Source organism: Labeo rohita, chromosome 8, assembly GCF_022985175.1.
Source record: "Labeo rohita strain BAU-BD-2019 chromosome 8, IGBB_LRoh.1.0, whole genome shotgun sequence".
Classification (NCBI taxonomy): Eukaryota; Metazoa; Chordata; class Actinopteri; order Cypriniformes; family Cyprinidae; genus Labeo; species Labeo rohita.
Window position 1 is genome coordinate 17,279,457 of NC_066876.1, and position 12,713 is coordinate 17,292,169.

Consider the following 12,713-nt stretch of genomic DNA (forward strand, 5'->3'; position numbering starts at 1 on the left):
GACCCAGTGTTTACAAAGCGAGCAAAGATTAACAAAGTGCAAGTAAGTCAAATGCTGTTTACAAACAAAAAGCTACAACGATGATTCTCATGGAATCTGAAGTTGTAGGAGAAAATAAGAGAGTTTTTCGCCATTCTCTACCTTTTGAGCCGGAGTGCACAGACGGTGATTCGTAGTAGTGACGGGAAGTTCGGATCATTTTGCCGACTCAGACCTTTGAGTCTCGTTCAGCAAAAGGAACAAATCTTTTTTCAAGTCATTTCATTCATTTTAGCAAAATATAATTAAAATGTTACATGTTACTTCCCTAACACATCTACTGCTTACACAAACGTTGATCACACTACAAACAAGACAAAACTGTAATGCTATAAGAAACAGAAATTAATTTATTGTTTACCTGGGTCTTTAGTCTATGATTAGCTCACCTCACCTCTTATCTGACAAGTTTTCGGGTTTGAGTCGTTCGTTCATCAAGTGACAGCCCCATAAGATGAAGGAACGATTCGAAAAACCTGAAGACTCGAAACAGGTGAACTATTCCCAGTACAGAACCTAATAGGATGTTGCGTATGCGCAACTGAACGTAAATTATTTGTAAATTGTTGTTCTGGAAGTGGACTTCTCCTTTAAGTGGGTAACTTAGTTGACAATTGTTTTTCGCACACAAATAAAACAAGTTATATCACAATAAACACATTATTTTTGAAGCGCATACCCAAATATCTTGATAACCTAATCTAACTGAAGGCAAAACTATGAAATTAATTTATATTTGAGGTAATTTTCATGCTAAAATGCAGTTGAACACCAGGGTTGAATGTGATATGAACATCATTTTTGAACAAAGGATATAGCTTTTTCAACATGTAGTGTGATTGGGAAAATTATAATCATGTACAAGAAAATTAAGCAGTGGGGCTTTATATTGATTAAAATATTTAAAATATACTTCACGGACATGAAATGTACCCACAATTTTAGAATGACCCATATACTACATTTTTAGAGAATATATGTATTTTTTTATGGTTCATTTAGATGGTAAATATTGCCCATGTTAGACTTGACATTACGTGATAATCTTTGGCATAAGTTAAAAACTATGAGAGGGAAACTGAAAAAGTGCCAATAACATTGCTCAGAATTCGTCCAAAAAACCAAATTATCTTTGCAGGGTTTCACTAAACCACAGATTAGTGATTTAGAAGCATAAAAGATCAAGAGATCCCTAATGGGTCTGGGACAAATTCCAGAGTAAGGAATGCAAATGTTGCAAGCGGCACCCCTAGAGGACACCTTTATTTTGTTACACTTCACAGGCCTTTCAATACAATTACCCCTTTCACCAACTGAAAGAAACGAAAGTAGGGTCATGTCAGCTTAATTACTCACGTCCTTACATGAAATAATGAAACTTCTCGAGTCCGTTGGAAATAAAAGGTACGTTTTTGTTCATGCACAATATCAGGCATCATAAGGAGACACCAATTACAGAAATTATGCTTCTAACTACATCCAAAACTCAGAATGTTGCAAAACGTGCCGGATAATTGAGAACATTTCTACTATAACATAAGGAATTATTCTGCTAATGCCACAATAATAACCCCAGCCTAAAACTAATCACCTAATCATCTTCAGAAAAGCCGTCTATATCTAGCGTTTTAACTTTTCATTATCTGTTACAACACCTGAGCAGGCACAATACAGCCATCCAATCAAAACAAACACATCTCAATGCACTGCTTGTAATTACAAGACCTTTACAAGAATCACTGCTCATTACCTCTATTTTGTATTGGAGGACTACAAAGAAGGACGGAGAGAGAGCGTTTAAGCATCACTATGAAGGATAGTCTCTAGGCTAGCACATCTCATTATCACCGTGTTCTTGGGATGGAGGCCACAGTAGTTCGGTCTAGAAATAGACCAACGAAATGGCACAACCCATCTGTCCCACCTACAATGCGACGCTCAGGATTATATTCTACAATTTCCTTTGGCTTTAGAGTTTAGCATGTAACTAACCATGACTGTGCAAGGAAAGGGATAATGATTTGATTCCCTGACCAGCTTTGATATCGTTCCCCCCTCTGTCTATTCTCTGCAGTTGCGCAATAAATGTCATACACGCAACCTACATTACAAAGAAGCTTCAGCCAGACCGAAAACACATACTGTCAGTGGAGAGTGTTGTGATATCCCCTAAGAGGCCCAGACGTGCTCTCAATATGTCAAATCTTCCTGAGAATGAGGGCGATCCACACCATTAAAACTGTCGCAGACAAAATCTAGTCCACACTCTACATCTATTGTGAACATAGACGGAGGTGAGTAGACTTCGTTCCAATGAAACAGGTGCTGCAAGACTTATACTGAGCTCCCAACCAATTAGACATCTGAAAATGTGCATCTGAGGAAAGAAATTAATATTACATGATATCTTTGAAGGCATAACTATATGGCTGAAACACAAGATGAAGAATGCAAATATCCTTCAAAAAGGATTCTCAAAAACCTAGTACAGGGGTCTACAACACAGGGTCTGCTGTTGCTGTGGCAGGGGGTAAATATATACTTCTCATATAACTTAAGAATAACATTTAAGAATAGTAACAACAGCTTTCTAGATCTACCAAGTTACCTGAAAAACTACAAGTTACCCCAACAGTACAAGTTTGGGGAGAGCATCGCAGCCACTAGGTGGCGAGATCGGAACCTTGATCAAAATTCCTCAAGGACTAGTGGCCAAAGCAAACCAAAGGTTTGTACTAACGTTGTTATAATTACCTAATCATCCATCTCTAGGCTGGAAGCAACTACAAAGCTGGCCCATGTCGTCTCGTGGTCGCTACCAAAGGGCGCATTTGGAGGTGCACCCGCGTACTGCTGGACACTTTGGGCTTTCCACACACATAAATCACTGTGACTTTCTCAATGGGCTCCTAAAGGAGCTGCAGCATTGCGATGCAGCGCACGGCGCGCCAGATACTTCTCTTGGTGTGCACATCATTAGAAGGCTCCTCTGCAATCAACTAAAGCGCGTGTGATAAAATGCCTTCATCAGTCGACTCGCCGAAAAGAAAAAGACGCCGTTTTCGCATTCAAATGACGTCACGTTTTCACGAAGATGTTGCAGAGAAAAGATTAGGAGGGGATTACTAATGACAGGCAAAACTGTCTATTCTCACTGCATGTCTGGAGTCCCTCAGAAGCACGCAGGCATGAACGCATATTTATTTGCTTCTGCATGCTTTTAATATTACCTACAGTTTGAACGGTGGAAATAACCATACGTGGCGAAAAGCAATTCTGGATTGAGATGACATATTCAGAATGTCTTGTGGACCACCTGTTTGCTATGCACCAGATTATGTAAAATAAGCGTTTTAATGAAATTACCACAACGTACATCGATCAAATGGTTAAGATACGTACTGCACGGTATTAAAAATGTGCAATTAAAAATTGGCAGCTTAACTTTGCAGTTAATAGGCTAATAATACTAGATAAATAAAAAGTTACACGTATTCCGATACGGTTTTGTAGTGAACAGGTTACATTATATAAGTTTAATAAATCAACCTATTTGAGGTCTTAAAATGTTTGTTGCGAGTGGTCACAGGTGGTACAATGGAAGGTCACATGATGACTTAAAGACTTTTCCATCAACTGTGACCAATCAACAAACAGAGCACTGTGCAACAAACACAAATAATACTAAAACAAAGACGTTACTAGATACAGAATGCAAAAAAGCAAGTGACTTTTGTAAATTAACCAACCCCGCTTCTCAAACTATAAGTCAAATAAAACTTTTTACTCAACTATATATATAGATAGATAGATAGATAGATAGATAGATAGATAGATGATATAGATATAGATATAGATATAGCATTTTTCCCGACATACCGATACACTCAACACCTCAATGTTACCCACCACGGCCATTTCCACTCTTGAGAATCATGCGTAAATGGATCATTTCCAGATGTTTTATTCATGCCTGGCATAACGCATTGACTTATTTACCCAACTTTCAGGCATGGACACGTCACCTAGCCAGAAACAATAACATGCGCTACAATATTTATTTGTTTAGTGCATCAAGCCTTAATTAAATTAAACACGCGCGTGCTCCCACGCCAAATTCCTTCCTGCCAAATCCCCAGCACCCTGGCCTCCACCTCCACACAGTGGCCCCTCGGAGGAACCCTCTCTTTTACAGCTCTGATTTAAGACCTCTCTTGGACCCTATCCGATCTCGCGCGCAGTGCCAATCCTCGTGCCCATCGCTGAAGCATGCACGCGCATGTGCGCGTTCGCTCAATTCTTTTACGAAGAGTGTTACCAACACTCTCGATCTCTGCAAATCCAAGTTTGTGTTTTTTAAACGATAGCTTACAATGCGGCGTCGCGAAGAAGCGCTTCCAGTCAAACCACCTGTTCTCACCCACCGTACAGACTACATAATGGACGCATTGATGAGAACAGATGGAGATCTTCATCTCTCTCTAACCTGATATTAAAGCCACAACCGTATTCAAAGGCATCTATGCATCCACTCCAACGCGACGCTCCGTTATAACTCGCTAATTGGACCGAATTACGCGACAACGTACAGATCTGTGTACTGAGGAATTAGTCATTGTCATCCGACATCTGAACTTACCAATGTGAATAATTGAATCGGGAAGCACAGGCTCCCACTCCAGACTCCAAAATGTGATCAGAAACAATACTGCCGGAAAAACTTTCATGTCTCCCTCTGTTAAAATCTATCCTCTTTACGTTCAGAAAGATGCCGGAGCGACGGTAGTTTTAAATCCTGTGCAGAGATGCTGCTTGTCCTCCTTTCAAACTGTCAGCCGATGCTTTTTTTCGCCTCGGATGCGCTTCTGTTGAAGACGAAATCTTCAGTAACCCGTTTGGAGAGCACCCGTCAAAACATCCTGATGCTTCGAGCAAATCCGAATCAATATCAGACAAAGTTAAAATGTGCCTCATACACTGCTGGCTTTTCTGTTCTCCCGTCTAGGCGAATAAAACGGGGTTCCGTGCGCTAAACACGACGCATCTCACAGCATCACCCACCGCACGACTGAACAGAACTTCCTTTGCGCTGATGCAGAACAAGCACGAATACAGTTGAAGAAGATTTTTTTCACTGAGCCCTTATTCCGATGCAGTACTGCGGAGACTTTTCTGCGACAGAGACCGAACGGCTCTACATGCGGATTCTCGAGCTATGATGAGTGGGAGGAGGCCCCCAGGATAGATGCGACTACACGGGCAGCAGCATCAGTACCCGGCGCTGTCCAGAACTGAATTAACAGAGGAAAGCGAGACGAAGAGAGAGAGAGAGCGGGCGAGCGAGTGAGAGAGAGAGAGATCCACAGTGGGGTGGGCGGAGGTAGTTTATGATAATGGAGAGGACTCATCTGTGAGACTGTGGCTCCTCCCTTGTCCAGCAACTGCCAATCATTTAGTCTGCAACTATCGGTTTTCTAAAATAAACGGTTTTTGGTTTAGTACGTTACTGATAACGGTATGCTATTTTTTTTTTTTTTTTTTTTCATTTTGTTATAATAATAGCTTTGATTAGATTTCTAGAACTCAATCTCAGTCCTCTTAAAAATCGTAAGCCCCCTTAAAAATGATTATGTAACAGTGCTCCAGACAAAAATGAATAGGAGGAAGATTTAGTATACATTGAGTAGATTTAGAATGTCAATTACATTTTTTGTGCTAGCTGTACTAAATCACTCAAGTGATCATGACTATTTTTGTGTCATATTAATTATGCTGTATTGTAAAAATAAAATTAAATAAAATACAGTTGAAGTTAAAAGTTTACATACACCTTGCAGAATCTGCAAAACCTTAATTATTTTACCGAAAGAGGAGAGGTCATACAAAAAAATGTTATTTTTTAATTTAGTACTGACCTGAATCAGATATTTCACTTAAAAGATGTTTTCATATAGTCCACATGAGAAAATAATAGTTGAAATTAGAAAAATGAGCCCGTTCAAAAGTTTTCATACACTTGATTCTTAATACTGTGTTGTTACATGAATGATCCACAGCTGTTTTTTTGTTTAGTGATAGTTGTTCGTAAGTCCCTTGTTTGTTCTGAACAGTTAAATATCCTGCTGTTTTTCAAAAAAGTCCTTCAGGTCCCACAAATTCTTTGGTTTTTCAGTATTTTTGTGTATTTGAACCCTTTCTAACAATGACTATGATTTTGAGAACTTTGAACAGAATAAAGATGTGTACATTTTTCTTATTTTGCCTAAACAATATTTTTTTTTCATTTAGTACTGCCCTTCAGAAGCTACAGAAGATACTTACATGTTCCTTAGAAGACAAAATAACCTAAATTTACCCGGATCTTCAAATTCAAAAAGTTTTCACCCCCCGACTCTTAATGCATCGTGTTTCCTTCTGAAGCATCAGTGAACTGTTCCATTAGTCATTTTTATTAATTTGTGAATCAGTCATCACGGCCTGCGCTGTGTTTGTTGTTGCTGCAACTTTTTCTTGCAGCTGTGAGCATTTAGTGGAGCCCTGCATGATCTTTTTTTCTCTCTTAAAGACTCTTAAAGGAGAACTCCACTTTCAGAACAACAATTTACAAATAATTTACTCATCCCCTTGTCATCCAAGATGTTCATGTGTTTCTGTCTTCAGTCGTGAAGAAATTATGTTTTTTGAGGAAAAAATTTCAGGATTTTTCTCCATATAATGGACTTCATTGGTGCCCACGATTTTGAACTTCCAAATTGTAGTTTAAATGCAGCTTCAAAGGGCTTTAAACGATCCCAGCCGAGGAAGAAGTGTCTTATCTAGCGACACGATCGGTCATGTGTTTCAAAAAAATATATATATATATATACTTTTTAAGCACAAAAGCTCATGTAGCGCTAGCTCTGGGACAAATCACTCAAGAACGTGCATCCCAGAGCCTGTGCTACACAAGCTTTTGTGCTTAAAAAGTATACAAATTTTTTATTTTTGGAAAAAATAATGGCTTATCGTTTCACTAGATAAGACACTTCTTCCTCGGCTGGGATCATTTAGAACCTTTTGAAGCTGCATTTAAACTACATTTTGGAAGTTCAAAATCAGGGCACCAATGAAGTCCATTATATGGAGAAAAATCCTGAAATGCTTTCGTCAAAAACCATAATTTCTTCATGACTGAAGACAGAAAGACATGAACATCTTTGATGACAAGGGGGTGAGTAAATTATTTGTAAATCATTGTTCTGAAAGGGGAGTTCTCCTTTAAAGCAAGTAACACTCCTCTGAGCCAAAGCAGCTCATATTTGAATACATGGTTGGGCCCCCCAAAGGCTGAAATCCTAGAATCGCCCAGATGACAGTCACAAACTGGATTTGCACTGCTCATTGAGCACAGAAATATAAAGACTACCTTCTATATCCATCAAATGCTCCCTACTCCACCAGGATAATTTGTGTCTGCTTAATAGCACTGTGTCATGGGCCGTCTCCACTTCGCAAGATAAAACAAAGTAGTTCAGAGTTCAATTTGTACTTGTACTCGCCACATTAAATCCTCTTGTTTATTTATCCACAACCTTAAGGTGACGACTGTTCTACCTCAACGAGACTTTCATGAGCTTGCAGTTCTGAAGATAAAGTAAAGATCACACTGAGAGTTGACAAACAATGCCGCCTAATGCAAAGTCAACATCCTAAATGATGTTTTATCAGGAAGCGGGTGACATTTTGTCATTCCTGTAAAAAGGAACAAGTTTGTGTAGTTTGACTCCAATGACCTGTTTAACCATTCAATGACCTGGGGAAGCCAAAAGGATTATGGGAGACAGAAACACACAGCCGTTGTCTGTACATCCAGAGAGCGAGAGCAATGGCTCATTAAACACAGAGATTGGATCAGGCGTGTGACAAAATGGGAGGAGCAGAATATCAATGCATCCCAGAAGAACAGTACAGAGGTCAATAATAGCAAGGCTTCAGTCTAAAACCGCATAACAGATACAAGCAGTCTGCCACTTGATATGCCATTTACTTAATTCGTACTAAGCCACCAAAGCTGTCCATTAGAGATGCATGTAAAGGCATGTGGGATTCTACTTGATGGGTTTCGATTCACCTTTGACTCCCTGTCCTCTCTTCTTTTAGCTCCAGACATGTATAAATATTGATAAGCCACTTAATGGATGCCACGTAAACTGCATGGGAATAAAACAGTCACGTGAAGGCTACATCGTCACCCCTCCTCAAAACAGACGCAGCACTCCGTCAACTCTTTCTTTATGCAAAAAACCCCAATTTCCATTCTTTTAGACGTTCTACCTGGGCTCACTTCTCAGACACCGCTCACGCAGCCATTCATAGCTCACCAACACAGTGTTTTCTGAAAATGAATTATGTATTAGCAAGCAAACAGAATGGGCACAGGGTTATCTGCGCACAATGTCAAGGCCTGAGCAAAGTTGGGGTTGAAAGTCGGATGTGGGGCGCTTTAGAAGATGTTATGGAGCTTGTTTTGGCAACGGCAGCTGTCCTGATATCCTCACCAAAATATTTATAGGTCCTCTGGCATCAGAGCGTTCATTTTTAGATTTGTGCGTAAGAGAAGAGACTTTCCAAAGAGAGACTTTCCAAAGTTTCATTAATAATAAAACACCTTTTAACTCGAAAATATACTGTAGCAAACTCCGGAGGACTTCCGAAATAGATGCAAACAACAGCACGGACGCATGAGGTGAGGACAGTGTCAATTGCAGAGATGATTAAATATGATAAACACTTGCTTTGTTGCAATGGCGAGTTCTAAGAGCGAGTCTTTGCCGTTCATAATAAGTGCAACAGACTTTAATATTTGAATCAAAACCCAGACAGAGCTGGTGAGCGTGTGCTACGAATACTAATTTAGAAACAGATTATTGTAACATTAAGTTGAGACCTTCAAGTTTGACAGACTGCATAAAAATCAGTTTCAAAAGCCACTGTGTCAGAAATGAAGGGAGAGCACTTCAACTTCTATAAGTTACAGTCCATGCATTATTTATAGCACCACCTGTGAGCGAAACACTGCGAGCCGTCAGGCCGCTTAATAGCTGATCACTGGCTCAAATAAAGGCCAAGAAATAAAACACAATTGCAACTTTTTTTCTGCACACTTGGCTGAAATTCGCTCCCATTACTAAATAGCATTAACTGCTCATAAATGGAGCGAAATAGCTTTGTGATTTGTGGCTGTTATGTGTAATTTGCTGCCTGGGCATAAAAGTTGGTGGATCAATTTTTAGCTATCCGCTCCCTGCAGAAAATGTGATTCCATTGACAAAACCTGTAAGCCAGAGTCTGGTCTTTGCTGGACTACGATGACAAGTGTTTCAAAAGACATCATAAACTAGCTGTGCTCTATAAATAAGAGCCTATTCACTCAGTGGTAAAGGAGCTGTCCGCTGTACGAGGGCGAGGGGAGGGTGCTGAAAGAGAGGGAGCTGTTCACTTTATGGTGGTGCTGAATCCTAGGAAGTCACTTTAGATGGTGCATGTTGAAAGTCAACGCTTTGACCAAGACCTGCATTAGCTGAATCATATATCCATTTTTCTCAGTTATAACTGACACTGTGTATAGCTGACTAACTGGCTGTCTTATGTGCTCATAAGCAGTACCTCTTGACAAACAGCAGAGGGCTCCATTCTATTTGAGCTGCCTGACATTTCACTTCTATAAAAGAAGGCTTTGAAGTAACTGAAGATTTGCTGGGGAAAAGGAAAGTAATGAGACTTTCAGGATGCAGCGCTTTGATTTGTTGATTTGAAAAAAAATGCTCTAAACATAAAAGCATGCCGTTCAAACAGATACGACTTCGTCGTAATTGACTTGCCCCACAGGAAGAGGTCACATTTTAGATTATAATTTCATTACTAAAATATTGACAGGGTTGCTCATACAGGGACTGTGTATGTCCATTAAGGGACGGTATTGCAGTGCTCGATTTTGTGGGTCAATGCGTCGCTGGAGAGGTCTGAATAAAGATGAGTTTCAGGTTATTTACAGTTGCCGCACCAGGACTCAGACACTCTTTAGATCAATCACTCTCTGTCCTCTGAGAACGAGAGAGAAAGACCCCAATCGCACAATGCCGTGGCAGCTTCGGCGTCTGTCTATTCTCCCCCCACCTCGCACACATCCTCAGGTCAAGAAAATAATCTGCGCAAGCCAATGATAAGTTATGGCCTCTGACACAAGAGCAAAGACTTTTGTTTCAGTGGAAACAACAACAGTGGTTTAGTCTCCTCAAGCGCATAATCAGTCTGAGCTCTGATGTAACCATTTATTAAACCAAAATTTTCCTGTCACAAAGTTGGCTTGCATCGTTCAAGGGCACCAAGAAGTGTGTTTAAGTGCTGAGTGCCCCGTGCCCCCTTTGTGACAGACTCATCTCCCCCATGGGGTTCGCCAACCGTCGGGCCAAAGGGGGCCAACGGACTCAATCCACCTCCTTGGCACTGCCCTTCAGTGGAGTTTGTGTTATATGATTAATGGAGCACCTTGCACATGGACGTCTCCAGCCTTTCTGCGAGCTGCCTGGAGTTAGGCTCTGACTCAGTGCGGAAGAACCAACTAATCTCACACGTCTGTTGCGGAAGCCCGGAATAATCGAGCTGGCGGGACTCTTAAAACCCAAAACTACACTCAACTAAAGCAAAAGATGGCTATTTCTTTTCATGTCGGAGATGCGGGAGAGAAGTCACAATGTCCAATTTCCATTTCACCTGTGAGAATAATTGACTATTCCGCCTGTGAGTGTATAAATCCATCAATCCTCCTGTGATCTTGGAGCTGAGGCAGGCATTTTCGCTGAGCTGTTTTCTCCAAATTTGTTCGTGAATTGTGTCTTGTCGCTGTGTCTCTCACAGTCAAACCATTTCACCCTCCCCTTCAGCGGGGTGACGGAGTACTTGGAGAAATTGGGTCACACCATTCACGTATGCCGAATTTGCAGCACTTTTTGAGGGATAAAGACGCAAATGCCCTGATAATTTATTTTGGCTCGTCAACAAGATGAAGACAGTAAGCGATACAGCGATTCTACGGTAATGGACCGTTGCAGGAGGTGAGGTCTGATGTTGCGTTACCAAAAAAGGACTCTGGGGTTGCTGGAGTGAGACTATAGTATCACTGCAGGCCTTAACCCCTCTCTCTTTCATTCAGGTGATAAAGGGAGGCTGAATAATTGGTTTTCTGGCTGACTGACCCTGAAAACACAGAAAAAAAGTGAGTTGAAATGAAGTGAACTGTCTGGGGGTGGATGGATTGAAATGCTGAGTACTCCAGAGTTGATAAGAGCCATTTGCATGGGCAAAATGTCCGTGGAGGATTGCAGTGAGACAGCAGAGCAAGAACTAGGCCTGAAATGGGAAGAAAGAGTTTGGAGTCGTCTCCGGGGCTTCCAGAAGGCCTCTGGTATTGTGAGGGTGGCAGAGAAGAAAGAGGACGGATTCACCCAACTCCCAAAAGTTCTCTGCTGCCGTGAGGCTGGACAAGAGAGCGACAGAGTTAGTTTTGTTTGCAAGGCTACTAGAAGAAACAAGTTTAAGAGAAGAGGCTGAGAGACCTCTCTGGGAAGTGATTAGCAGTAGGGACTTAATTGAAGCAGGTGGGCACCAGCGTGATGCCATTTGCTTTGTAATATCGCAGCGATGCAGATTACAAGTAAACACAAAAGTCCACGGGTCATCAGTATCACCAAAATGCACAGGTGCTCTCTGCCGTTAATGTCTCTCTGGAAACATGGCACCTGAGAGCCACTGTGCTGCACAAATGCTGCTGATGAAAATGACAAGGAAGAAAACAACACTGTATTTACAATGCTTTTTACATAAATATAAGAAAATCTACGAACAATTTGACATTCAAATAATCAAACCTTAGTCAATCATGTAATTCCAAACCTGTAAGACGTCAGACCCTGCATAGACTAAAACGGAAGAGAGGATATTGTTGAATAAAATCATTATTTTTGTGCACAAAATTCTCATAGCTTCATAAAATTATGGTTGAACCACTAATGTAAAATGATCACATTTATCGATGTCCTTACTACCTTTCAGGACCTTGAACGTGGTAGTTGCGTTGCTGTCTACGCAGGGTCAAAAAGCTCTTGGATTTCATCAAAAATATCTTAATTTGTGTACTGAAGACGAACGAAGGTCTTACGGGTTTGGAATGACATGAGGGTGAGTAATTAATAACAGAATTTTCATTTTTGGGTGAACTATCTCTTTAATTAATTGACCCAGCGCTTATCCTATACATATGAGATCAGTCAGATATAGTACACAACATAAACATAATACATTATATTAATTATATTTTAATGTTTCTAAAAGATGTATTTTATGGTCACCAAAGCTGCATTTATGGATTAAAAATACAGTACAAACAGTAATATTATGAAATATTATTACAATTTAAATGTACTGCTTTGCATTTTATTATATTTTCATGAAATTTCAGCAACCATTACAGTCTTCAGCGTCACATGGTATTTCAGAAATAATTCTAATATGCTGATTTGATGCTCAAGAAGTATTTCCTATTTATATCAGTGTTGAAAACAATTGTGCTGCTTAAACCCCTTTAATATTTTAGTGGAAAACGTGATAAATTTTTTCCAGGATTCTTTGATGAATAG

At 40.3% G+C, this 12,713-nt stretch overlaps 1 protein-coding gene across 4 annotated transcripts in view; it reads right to left on the reverse strand.

The window, feature by feature from the left end:
• Nucleotides 1-5,357, reverse strand: part of grid2 (glutamate receptor, ionotropic, delta 2) — a 508,841-nt gene extending 503,484 nt beyond the window's left edge. For 3 of the 4 annotated variants that reach the window (XR_007828269.1, XM_051117352.1, XM_051117354.1), the window contains exon 1: nucleotides 4,679-5,357. Coding sequence is in view for 2 of the 4 variants with exons in the window: in XM_051117352.1 (XP_050973309.1) it covers nucleotides 4,679-4,766 (88 nt within the window). In the remaining 2 variants the exon portion in view is untranslated. The remainder of the gene's footprint in view (nucleotides 1-4,678) is intronic. The other variant, XR_007828268.1, reaches the window with a different exon arrangement.
• Nucleotides 5,358-12,713: the final 7,356 nt, after the last annotated feature.